Below are 13,160 nucleotides of genomic sequence, written 5' to 3'. Positions count from 1 at the left end.
AAGCACCAGATTTTCATAAATCTGTCTTAAAAGGCAGTTCTTTGCCAAAGCAGCTCAATGATGGAGAAAATTGTGCCTAAAAATTCCGCATTTAGGACCACTTTGCTTTGGCCCAGGAACTCCTTCGAGGAGGCTGTCTTTGTATGTCATCAGGTCAAGTGTGGTGACTGAGGCCAGAGCCCAGGTCTCCTTCCCTGCTCACGGCTGTCCCCAGGGACTCAGCCTGCTTTCACTTGCTCTACTGTTGTCCCCACCTGTGCTGCCCTTAAGGGCTCTTCCCTGGCAAGCCTGGCTCAGCTCCCCCTCTCCCACTTCTTTACTGCCCGTGGGATCTGGTGTTCATCTGGGGTTTTGTAAAGCTCCTGGGAGCACGGAGGAGATAACGAGAGGCTCACCATGGGAGAGTGACCATGGTTAACACACTGAACTCCAGCTGAGGTGTAACTGACAACCTCTTGCCCCACAAAATTCAGGTGACACGGTCCTCTGTCCTGTGGCCGTCAGGAGTTCTCCCCAAGATTCTTGCACATTTTATCCGGGTCTTCTCTTTTCAGAGCCTCTCTTGCCTCCTGGTTGATTTCTGTGAGCTCTGTATTGAGCCAGACTCCGTGAAACCCAATGACTTTGAGGGTGGGGAGGGGCAGAAAACAGAAACAACAAAATATTCTCATAACAAATAACTGCACAGTGTAGACTTTACCAGAGAGTAGGTGAGTCCTGGGGAGCCATACAGTGAACAACATATTTTCTGCTTTTCCAAAGTCCCTTCCAGCCACCTGGCCAGGAGAGAGCCCCATTGGCCTGCCTCCTCCTTAGTGCCCTGTGTGCCACAGCTGCCCGGCTCCTCTATTTTTTTTTTTTAAGATTTTTTATTTATTTGTCAGAGAGAGAGAGAGTACAAGCAGGGGAAGCACAGGCAGAGAGGAGCTGAGCAAGGAGACCAATGTGGGGCTTGATCCCAGCAGCCTGGGATCATGACCTGAGCCAAAGGCAGACACTTAACTGACTGATCCACCCGCCCCCCTCCCAGCTCCTCTCTTCACTCCTGCTTTCCCTGCCCTCCTGGCACTCTGCATCTTTTCCCTCTACTGCGCAGAGCTGCCTACCGGTACAGCTTCTTTGCTGAAACCTGGGCACTAGCCATCACCCGTGCACTTCAAATCCAACTTTAGGGCCAAAGACCTCATCAAGAGGATTTTCCAAGCAAGACTGTCCATCCTTAGGGACGTGGTCCCATGCTTGGGCTCTGGCGTGAGCCTGCAATGTTCAAGTTCAGCTCCACAACTGCTACTGTGTGTACTTGGGCAAGACACTCTGATCAGTGTTCGCAGCTGTCTATTGGAGATGGTAATACCTGCTCCATTTGGTCCTTGAGAGGATTCATTGACATGGTCTATGTAAAATCCATAATCAGATTTCTTGGTACATAGTAAGTGCTCAATAAATGCTGGCTAATATTTTTAAAAAGAAAGTTTGTATGGGGGCGCCTGGGTGGCTCAGTCGGTTAAACGGCTACCTTCGGCTCAGGTCATGATCCCAGGGTCCTGGGATCGAGCCCCACATTGGGCTCCCTGCTCAGTGGGGAGTCTACTTCTCCCTCTGCCTGCCGCTCCCCCTGTTTATGCTCTCTCTCTCTCTCTCAAATACATAAATAAAATCTTAAAAAAAAAAAAAGGAAATAGTTTGTGTGTTCTCTAAGGTCAGAGACCTTGTAGCCCCAGTACTTTGCAGGCACACCATAAATGTTTGATGAGTGAGAGTCACTTAAATAATTCCTTGAATGTTCTTTCTTTTCATTCTGTAGACCAGTGAAGCTCTTACAGTGTGTGGACCACAGCACCCATCCTGACTGTGCCTTGAAATCGTAAGTAGAAGTCTGATCCAGCCTCCTTGCTGCCCCAAGATAACCGGGCCTTACCATTGACAGAACGCTGATGAACAGCAGTTTGATTTAACACCCATGCCCTAAAATAACCTGGCTGCTGAGTAAGGTCTGTGCTTCTGTGCTTCTCCGTCTCTCTGAGCTGCTAGGTCAGGGCAGGTTTGGAGAACATATGCCCAAGTGAGCTGAGCTCCTGCCGTGTTGGCCGAGCAGAGCCTGCCGTGCTGCCGCGGTTGGGACGTAGTGGGAGCTCCGTCATGTCCAGAGGACCCATTCTTCCATCCATGAGGGGAAGGGTACTAATCAGACATTGTGCTGTGTGTGTTACATAGACTGTTTTGTTCATTTGTATAACTAGCCCATTAGAGAGAGAGAGACAGACAGACACAGAAAGAGAGAGAAGGAAGGACTATGCAGTCACCTATTGGGACCAGCCTGGTCATCGCCCGCCTGGATTACTGAGTAGACCCTAATGTGTCTGTCTCAATTCGGCCAGGCAGCCGAAAGGAATGACAAATGTCCTACGAGAGTTGGAGATGTGTCTGGTGGTCGTATATAGATAAGTTCCAGATTTTGATTTCAAGAAACAGAAACCAATAGGTCACTTAGGTGGAGAAAAGGGGAATAGGATTGTTGGGAGGATTTCATAGGACAGGCAATCCAGTGAGCTGAGGACCTCAAAAGGCCTGGAGAGGTAGATATCCATAGTGTTACAGCATAACTTAAGTCTTTATGTTTTTACTCCTTGTCCCCTTAAGCAGACTGTCAACTTTATATGATACAGATTATGCAAAATTTCTATTTGTAAAACCATGGCACCCTACTGGGCCATTCCTGAAACAGGCAGGTGGTGCCACCCTGGCCCCCCTGTGCCTCAATTTACCTCCTCTACCGCGGGAGGTGTCAGGTGAATGAGGGTGGCTCTCCTTACCTGTCCTCAGAACTTTCCAGGGACTTTGGACATGTCAGGCTTCCAGCCCAGCAGTCTGGAGTCATCATCTTGTTTCCTTCCAACCACATTCTGAAAGGTGGGCAACTCGATCCCCATCAGCAATGCTGAAGGGGTTAAGCGATCTCCTAGTCACTCAGGGCTGTCTAGAGCCAGAAACAGAAGCCAAGTTTGTGTGTCAAGTTCTTGCTTTCCCCACCAAACCACACTGCCTCAAAATGTCACCGTGGTTCACACCACAGCAGATAAGGAAGGAATTTTAAATACCTGATCTGCTCTTTACTTTGTCTGGGCATTCTTCCAGCGATTGTTGAAAAGATTTATGTATAACAGTTCTTTCCCCATTCCACTGACTGTCAAGAATAAAACCCTCTTTCACTCTCTGCCAGGTTTTCTTCCACTTTCATTGCCCCAGAAGGAATTTTACTGATCTCTTTTATTTAAAACAACTTAGCTAAGAATATTGATGGACGATTTGCAAGAGATGATCCCCAGGTGGCAAATATGGAGAATGATTTCATCTTTCTAGTAATAATGAGATACAAATTTAATGAGGTGCAGTTTTCGCCTCAATATCTTGGACATACCTTAGCCAAAAATAGCAAAAAAAAATTTTTCGAAGTGTTATTCAATGCTTGATGCCATTGTAAGTTTGTAAATTGCTTCGGGAGAACAATTTGACAATATGTATTAGGAATTATAAAAATATTCACAATCTTTGGTCTAAGTCAGACCTTAAGGTACTTATGGTACTCGCTTTTAAGGAAACGATTCAGAATGTGGGCACAATCTATGTGCTCAAAGATTTTCATCAAAGCATTCTTTATAATACTGAATCCAAAGTGTAAGCATTGGGAGCTGGACCTAAATATCTAACGAGAAGTGAGTGGTTACGTCAAAGGATTACATTTACTGGATGGAATAGAATGTAGATAATGTATGTGGATTATATCTCCATAAAACTGGGGGGGGGCGGTGGTAGGATAATCGTACAGCAATATGGAAAAATTCTCGTGAACAATTAAAGTGAAAAAATATGTAGAAAACAAACTTAAAGGCTTACAGGCTCTAGTTTTGGCCAAAAACTCAGTACAATGATAATCTACAGGATTGGTGAGGATATGAGAAAACAGACGTACTTATGTTATGTCAATAAGGACTCATTTTGTCAGTCAGGGTCAAGGAGAAACGTCCGATCTCTCATCTTGGCCCGAATTCTCTGTCCAAAATGCATTGTCCCTCCCCCCCCAACACACCCCAGGACACAGAAGTGGGAATTCCAAGCTCTGCTTGCTTAGGAATAATGGAGTAAAGGACTTTTAATCTGCAAAGGTTTAGAATGGAACAAACAGCTGTTTATATAAATCCAACTCATATTATTAATAAGTTCTGTGGTAAGTTTGGGAACGACTTACATTTTTTGGTATTTAATTCATTTGCAACATTTTACAGAATTTAGCATATAAAAATAGCTGTTGGAATAGCCCTGTGATTCCAAATATATCAGACTTGGGATTTTTAGTTGAAAGTTATTTTTCAGTAAGATAACTACTTAGATTTTACTGAGTTTTTAGCCAGAAATGGAATGTTTAAGAGAATGAAGATTAAATTTTATACACTTATTCGATTTACTAGAATGAAGTCTTTGAGAAGGTTTTGCTCATTTAAAGTCATTTGAAGTACTTTAAAAAGAAAATGTACCATTTGAAAGGATAAATTTAAAATAACTTAGCCCAAAATAACCTGAGTTAAAAATATTCAAGGAAATTTGAATAAGAATGAAACTCCCTTACAGGTTATTATCAGGGGCACCTGCCGTTTCAGTCCGCAGAACATGTGACTCTGGATATCCAGCTGATGAGTTCAAGCCCCATGTTGGGCAGAGATTACTTGTAATAAAAGTTATTATCAGAGGTCCCTAATTTTTTTAAAGTAAGCTTCAGCCCCAACATGGGACTTGAACTCACAACCCTGACATCCAGAGTCACATCTCTACCAACTGAGCCAGCCAGGCCCCCCCCCCCCCGGTTTTTAAATACAAAAATATGATTCATAAATTAAATAAAGAAATGTATGGGGAAATAAAGTTTTTGAATTTATAAGTTTAATAACTAGAATTAATTTTTTAAGCCAAAGTAATTGCAAATAGTGTTTTTTTTTTTGTTTGCATGAAAGCTGCCCTCAAGCACAACCTCACAGAGACAGGAAAAGTTTAAGTTAAAATGTGACAAATAAAGGCCTAGAACATGAACCCAGTCGTGAAAAGAAAAGGAAAAGAAAGCTGTATGTTTCTATTCGTGCATGATAATGGACATCAGTGATGAAGTAGGTCTGAGGACATGAGCGCTATCGGGGTTACTTCTAGGAAGGGGAGTGAGAACTGGAAAAGGATGGAGACCCTCATTATGTATAATGTGTTTCCTTCTGTAATATTTTATTTTTCTAAAAGAATAAACATAGGGGTGCGTGGGTGGCTCAGTCAGTTAAGCATCTAGCGCTTGATTTCAGCTCAGGTCATGATCACAGTGTTGTAAGATCGAGCCCTGCGCTGGGCGCCGTGCTCAGTACCGAGTGTGCTGCTCTCCTTCTCCCTCTCCTTCTGCACCTCCGCGCTCTCTCTGTCCCTCTCTACAATAAATAAACAAATATTTAAAAAATCTTCTAAACTATAATAAGCATAAATATACTCTTGTATTTGTTAATTATTTTAAATTAAAAAAATCAATTTTGAGTGAAATCAAGTGAGATATTAACGGAATCAGAAGTGCAATTGTAAAAAATGTCCAGCAGGAGGAGCCCTAGCGCAAACGTGTGGGCTGTCTAAGACTCCTTTTATTTTATTTTGTTTTGTTTTAAAGATTTTACTTATTTATTTGAGAGAGAGAGCACGAGCCGTGGGCGGGCGGAGGAGAGAGGGAGAAGCAGACTCCCCGCTGATCAGGGAACCCAACAGGGGGCTTGATCCCAGGACCCTGAGACCATGACCTAAGCCAATGGCAGCCGCTTAACAGGCTGAGCCACCCAGATGCCCCTCCTTTATTTTGTTTTTATTAAAAAAATATCTTTTGAGTTTAGTTGGCACACAATGTTAGATTAGTTTCTGGTGTACAACATAGTCATTCAATAGGCTTATATATTAAGCTGTGCTCACAAGTGTAGCTACCATCTGTTACCAGATAAGTTTATTACAGTATCATTGACTGTATTCCCTATGTTGTGCCTTTTTTTTTCTCGTGAGATTTCACGTATGAGTGAATCATATGGTATTTGTCTTCCTCAGTCTGACTTATTTCACTGAGGATAATACCCTCTAGGTCCATCTGGGTTGTTGAAAATGATAAAACTCTCATCCCTTCTTATGGCTGTGTAATATTCCTCTGTGTGTGTGTGTGTACCACATCCTCCTCCATTTGTCTATGGTTGGACACTCAGGTTGCTTCTGTATCTTGGCAATTGTTAATAATGCTGAAATAAATATAAACAAAAAAGGGGTGACCAGCACTCAGTGGAGTCCAAAACCGTGGGATAAATTTCCAAGCCAACATTGGATTGTTTCACGATTTTAAGAAATGTTATCTTTATAATTAGTTTTTAAAAATTCAGTAATTTCGTTTTAAAAAAATCCAGTTAGTGATCAGACTCTATCTGCTATGGACAGAGACCATTTTTTGGCCAGGTCCTCCCTCTCTCAGTGTCTTAATGTCCAGATAGGTTTTTCCTCACTAGTTAAACTCCAGTGATACAATATCTGTCAGTAGGGAGGTTAGCTTTACGGTATGTTCATACAGTAAAGATTCGTCCATAAGAAAGAATGAAGTAACTAATATGTACAATATGGATATATGTCCAAAATCTGATGTTAGGTGAAAAAAGTTGCAGATTCCATTCGTGCTTAGATAAAAGGGCACGTGAAGGTGTGTGTAGGTGTATACACAACTTAAGTACAGGGGTCACATTCCTCGAAGCCAACTCAAACTGTCGACAATGATTCTCTGTGGAAAGTAAGAATGGGGAGCCTATGGGGTGCCCAGGTGGCTCAGATGAGCCTTCGGCTCAGGTCATGATCCCAGGGTCCTCAGTGGGAGTCTGCTTCTTCCTCTCCTCCTCCCCTCACTCATGCTTGCTCGCTCGGACTCTCTCTCTCCCCCTCTCTGAAATAAATTAATAAAATCTTAAAATCTTAAAAAAAAAAAAAAGAAAGGATGGGGAGTCTAAGGCACTTTTACTTTTCACCTTATACTTTCTGTACTATTTCATTTTTTCCGCAGTGTGTGTGTCTGTATATTTTTGAAAGTAGGCGCCACACACCAATACTGAAATTTTCTTTATTTCCTCTTTGATTTGCAGGGCAGCAGCATCTGCTCAAAGAGGAGTCCCACCTCTCTGGGCAGAACATGGTGCCAGCCATATCCTCCTTCTCTTAGTGGCTCTGGCTTCAGCTGTTCAAATGTAACTGGAAGCTCTGTTGTGTGGCCCTAACCAGCCCCCGGCCCTGAAGCCTGCCCTTTGCACATTCATCCTTCTTGTTCTGTGCATATCAGGTGATTCCATCGTTTCATGAAGCTTCCTGCTGGGAAAACGATGTCCTGAGAGGGGCTTTCAATGATACACGTGCTCAGGATTTCAGAGACAAGAAATTCATTTTAGTCCTATTGAACAAGTTAAAATTGCTGCATTAGAATTAAAGTGAGTTATTAGCTTCTTATTTCATAATGATACAAAGCATTGATACCCAGACTATTGCTGTATAAAAAATATTTTTAGGAAATTCTAATAGAACTAAACTTTGTCTTTATTCTGCATTTTCCTTTATCCTCAGCACGCCACACTGCATGCTTATTGATAGCTTAAGATATATGCACACTGTAAGTGTATACATATATATTTAGCATGCAAAGATTTATGTATAGTGATGTTCCTTTAGGAGCGCCTGCGTGGCTTAGTCAGTTAAGTGTCTGACTTTGGCTCAGGTCATGATCTCAGGGTCCTGGGATGGAGCCCCTCCTCAGGCTCCCTGCTCAGTGGGGAGTCTGCTTCTCCCTCTTCCTTTCCCTCTGCCCCTCCCCCCACTCTTTCTGTCAAATAAATACATAATTTAATTTTTAAAAAAGTTGTTCATTTAATGGTTATAAATAATGGGGGGAGGGGAGAAACTCACAATGTCCAATAATAGGGACCTGACTTCGTATGGTTTGGTTTATCTGTAGGAATGGAATATCGTTCAATCGGTAAAAGTCCACCTGAGCACTGTAGGCAGAAATTAGACGTACACTTACATGGCATCTAGGGGCACCTGGGTGGCTCAGTTGGTTAAGCATCTGCCTTGGGCTCAGGTCATAATCCCAGGGTCCTGGGATCGAGCCCCATGTGTCAGGGCTCCTGCTCAGGGGGAAGTCTGCTTTTCCCTCTCCCTCTGTCCCTCCCCACTGTTCATGCACTCCTTCTCACGTGCACACACTCTCTCTCAAATATATAAATAAATAAATAAATAAATAAATAAAATTTACCCCCCAAACCAAACCAAAACAACACATTTACACGCACTAGAGTCCTCCATGCATATGAGCATGGGTATTAACAATTTCCAGCTTTCTCTTTTAGTAGCTAAGGTCCTATGGGGTTCTGGAGAAGCCTGGTAGTGATGGCTGAATTTTGGGATGTTTTCTCTTTTTATATATACCTTATATAAACACTAGTCTTTGGCATGGACTATCAGCCTATGGACGTCTTACTTTAGCTTCAAAGGATATATTTGACCAAGGTTTATATGAGAGAGAAAGAAAGAGAAAGGAAAGAAAGAAAGAAAGAAAGAAAGAAAGAAAGAAAGAAAGAAAGAAAGAACAAAAAAGAAAGAAAAGAAAGAAAAAAAGAAGAAAGNAAAGAAAGAAAGAAAGAAAGAAAGAAAGAAAGAAAGAAAGAAAGAAAGAAAAAGAAAGAAAAGAAAGAAAAAAAGAAGAAAGAAAAAAAGAAAGCAAAAAAGGAGGGAGGGAGGAAGGAAGGGAGGAGGAAGGGGGTAGGGAGGAGGGAAAGAAGGAAGGAAGGGAAGAAAGAAACATCTGTAATGTTTCAAAATCCTGCCCCAGTTCACCCACCATGACAAACCACATCCCATAACAAGCGATAGGGCGTTGTTATTCAGACAGGAAGGATGAACACCCTTGCCAAAGCAACTCTTCTCAATTCAACCTTGGAGTTTCATCATTTCTTCTTCCCTGTGTAGGTTCCAGTGTGATGCCTTCCAAATGAACTCTAATAGGTTTCTAGAAGGACCCAGACCTTACTAGATATTGTGTTATAAAGAATATCAGTTGAGTTCCCTCTCTTCTGTTGTGTCTAGCAACACTAGATTAGACAACTGTTCATACCAAACAACCCTGCTGGCCGCAGAGGAAGGAGGAAGCAGCACCGCCCTCAAAGGCGTGTGATCCCTGCAGGTGCACAGGGACTCACCCTCAGAAGGGCCCAGCTTGGTCTAATGCTCTTATGGCTCTATCTTTAAATTCTAAATTTTTGAGCAAGTAGCCCAGCATATGCATTTTACAGTGGGCCCTGCAAATTATGTAGCTGGTCCTGAGTGGAAGTATTGCCAGACAAATGGTGTTTTATTTTGTCTTAAGTGGCTCTGTTTCATAGATAAGAAACAGGACCATGGAGGCTCCAGCGGTGCCCAATCTTAGAAAAGGATGCCTCCAGGCTCAACGACAGGTCTCCAGCACACCGGGGGCGGGGGTGGGGGNGGGGGTGGGGGTTGGGGAGCTTTCCTACCTTTCAAGTCCCACTTCCCCAGGAAAGAAGCTAGCAGCCTGCTTTCCCAGCCGCCCTGGAAGCTGGGATGCAGACACGTGACATAAAGCTCACCCCGTCAGTGGCACATGTAGGGGACTCCTCTTCAGGGGAGAGGTAAACCGGAGATGCGGCCAAGGACACAGACTGTCCGGGGGGAAGGGTAGTGCTGGTGGGGACCCAGTGGTGCCATGCCGCTGCAGCCCGAGGTGACCATTTTTGCCCGTGTGAACACAGCTGGATGGACTGCTGTGCACATTCCTTCTAACCTCCGTGTAGATAGCAGGGCTGAGCTGCCGTCCCTGCACTTGCGCCGTTAGCGGTCAGAGCCTCTGTTCCGTGAATCCCACCAGTCCCACCAGTCCCTCCTGCCCCACCAAAAAGGTACCATCTTAGTCCATCTGGGCGGCTATCACCAAGTACTACAGCCTTGGGGAGCTTGCAAACAGCAGACGTTCCTTGGCCGTAGTTCTGGAGGCTGGCAAGGGCAAGGCACCAGCCCCGTGCTGCTCTGGGAGGACCCTCTCTGCTGGGTTCAGAGTTTTGCGCTGTGCTGCCGCAGGCTCACATGCTCGGGGCGCTAAGGGGCTCTCCCGCGCTCTTCCAGGAGGCACGATCCCAGCCAGGAGGGCTCTGGCTTCCCGGCCGGCCGAAGCACCCCAAAGGCCCACTTATCCAAGCCCTTACTTTAAGCAGCAGGATTTCAACAGGGGAATTTTGGGGCAACACAAACATTCAGACCTTAGCAGTCTCTGATGCCCAAACCAGCTCAGAAGCCTTTCCAGCTCTCCATTCCCCACCTCGTCGTCTGAGAGATTCAACCAAACTCTATCCACAAAATGGTCTGGCTCTGCCCATGGCTCAGAATGTGCTAACCTTCTGTGTCCGTCAATGATCTCCGGCTCACATCCTGGATCTCAGCTCCAGCGTCTTTCCCTCTGGGAAGCTCTCCCTGACCAACAGTCCCAATCTAGGTCAGATTCAGAGTTTTTTGGTTTTTTTCCTTTTTTCACTTTGTAATTATACATTTGTTAAAAACAAGGCCAGGGACCAAAGATGGCATTAAAAATACATAAGCATTGTGGCACAGCCTGGCCAGCCTGAGCAGACACCCGGTGGCCTAAGCAGGAAGGCCACTGGCTTTCACAACAGACCCGCCATGCTGTGGGTACCCACAGCAGCCACAGCAGGGACGGACTAACTCTGCTCGTGGCTGGATCTTCAGCCCCTGGCCCAGGGCTTGGTGTATAAAAGATGCTTAATACATATCCAGGGACTAAATTATTGTTCTCTGTTGTTGATCCTTTTCTATTTTCTTTTTTTTTTTTTTTACTTTTTATTTTATTTTATCTTTTATTTTTGAGAGAGAGAGCACAAGTGGGGTGAGGGGCAGAGGGAGAAGCAGACTCCCCGCTGAGCAGGGAGCCCAATGTGGGGCTTGATCCGGGATCAGGACCCGAGTGGGAGGCAGACACTTACCTGACTGAGCCACTAGGCATCCTGACCCTTTTCTTTAAGTGTCAGTTTTGCTCCCTGGCTCTCTTGGACCTCATGCGTTGGACCATCCACGACTTCCTAGCATGGCCTTACCCAGAATATGGACACCAGCTAGCTTTGCTTCCTGAAGTTACTTGTCACACCTTCCGGCTTCCAGGCCCAGCAGCCACTCAGGCACCTGGTGGAATAGTAGATCCCTTCCTCCAAGCCAGGACACTCTGGAGCTCCCTGGAGGTCCTGTCTGCACAGGGAGTGGGCCAGGTTGGAAGCCAGGTACAGCTCAGCATGGTTTAAGTCAACAGACTGTGGGAGACAGAACGGAGAGGAATGGAGTGGAAGATCCGGCACATGGCGGAATGTTCATTAGTGTGGCCACTGGTATGGTTTGTAAGTGTGGTGTCTGTCAGCGTCTTAGAGAGGTTGTACCCAGCCGGGCACCATCAAACCATGTAGCTTGTCATAACCCAGATGTGCCCTACTCTCCCAGTCCTAGGGGACTTGAACATCTGTCTCTCTGCATGGATTGCCCTTCCTGCAGACTGTATTTAAGACCCACCTCAAGCATCACCCCCTCTCGGAATCCTCTGGCACCGTCTCCCACTGGAGCCTCTGTTGTTCTTGGCCTCTGTCCTCCCGGCCCCCCTCCCCCCGCGAATTCCCCTAACACGGTCCATCCCCATTGTCTTGTCATTGTCTGGGACTGCGGTTTCTTTGAAGACCCACCCCTCTTTGCAAACCTGGCCCAGCCACACCCGGATGAAGTAAACATTCCACATGGGGTTTCATGGGAGAATAAATGGGCAGATGAACTGGGCTTTGGAGAGGAAAATGCAGGGTGGGTGATGTTTTAATTTTCTTTTGATGTAATTTTATTCATTTATTTACTTTAAGGAAGCTCTGCACTCGACGTCGGGCTTGAACTCATGATCCTGAGATCAAGAGTTGCGTGCTCTATCCACGGAGCCAGCAGGATGCCCTTTAATTTTCTTTTTTTTTTTTTTAAAGATTTTATTTATTTATTTGACAGAGATAGAGACAGCCAAGCAGGGGGAGTGGGAGAGGAAGAAGCAGTCTCATAGCAGAGGAGCCTGATGTGGGGCTCGATCCCATAACGCCGGGATCACGCCCTGAGCCGAAGGCAGACGCTTAACCGCTGTGCCACCCAGGTGCCCCTAATTTTCTTTTAATGTAAGTTTTGTTGGAGGAGGTCAGGGATGGTACAAGAAAAGCTTAAAAGCATCGTAAAAAAAAATCATGCGTCATACTTTTCTGTATTTATGCTATCCTTCAGTAAAACACTTGGAATGCATGACATATTACGAGTCTGGGTCAGGGGAGCGGAGGGGGGAGGGTGACAAGTGGCGTAAGAACTTGGAGTCCCTAAAAAGGAAGAGAAAAGGCCCCAACTGACTTCCAGTCCACAGTTTGTCTCGGGGCCAGCGGCTTCTCAGGCTAATCCCACGGGAGCGGCAGCCAAGGGGTTTCTGGAGCCAGGTTCGAGAACACGGCGTTCTCTGCCTTCCTGTTGCCACAGTTACCAGTCAACTTGCACAGCCACTCACAGCACCCTGGCCTGTGACTTCTCCAGACGCTGCCAGTAACCTAGAGAGTAAATGGGTTTCTGTGGAAAAAGAAAATGTTATTTGAAAAAAATAAAATCATAACTTTTCTGAATATAAAAATAATACCTGCTCACTTGAAAATTTTTATTTTCTTTTTCTTTTTTTCCCTTTTACTTATTTTCCTTAAAGAGTTCATATATCTATTTGAGAGAGAGAGTGAGCACAGATGGGGGGAGGGGCAGAAGGAGAAGCAGACACCCTGTGGAGCAGGGAGCCGGAGGTGGGGCTTGATCCCAGGACCCTGGGATCTTGACTAGAGCCGAAGCCCGATGCTTAACTGACTGAGCCACCCAGGCGCCCTGCACATGCAAAATTTTAAACAATACCTGCAAATTAGGAAAAAGGCAATAGATACCCTCTGTTACCCAACATGCAAAGTAGCGGACATTTTCTATGTGTCTTCAAACACATATTCATATTTTTAAAC

The 13,160-nt window shown here is 45.0% G+C and overlaps 1 protein-coding gene across 4 annotated transcripts in view; it reads left to right on the top strand.

Moving 5' to 3' along the window:
• The window catches only part of BST1 (bone marrow stromal cell antigen 1), a 32,927-nt gene that overhangs the window by 14,991 nt on the left and 4,776 nt on the right, over positions 1-13,160 (top strand). The window contains exons 8-9 of one of the 4 annotated variants that reach the window (XM_034672090.1): positions 1,805-1,864; positions 7,179-7,631. In XM_034672090.1, the coding sequence (XP_034527981.1) occupies positions 1,805-1,864; positions 7,179-7,284 (166 nt within the window). In that variant the 3' untranslated portion in view covers positions 7,285-7,631. Of the gene's footprint in view, positions 1-1,804; positions 1,865-3,220; positions 4,800-5,006; positions 5,763-7,178; positions 7,632-13,160 lie in introns of those variants that run through there. The other 3 variants (XM_034672093.1, XM_034672092.1, XM_034672091.1) reach the window with 3 other exon arrangements.

The sequence above is a fragment of the Ailuropoda melanoleuca genome, chromosome 11 (genome assembly GCF_002007445.2).
Source record: "Ailuropoda melanoleuca isolate Jingjing chromosome 11, ASM200744v2, whole genome shotgun sequence".
Taxonomy (NCBI): domain Eukaryota; kingdom Metazoa; phylum Chordata; class Mammalia; order Carnivora; family Ursidae; genus Ailuropoda; species Ailuropoda melanoleuca.
This window is presented reverse-complemented; position numbering and strand designations above follow the sequence as displayed.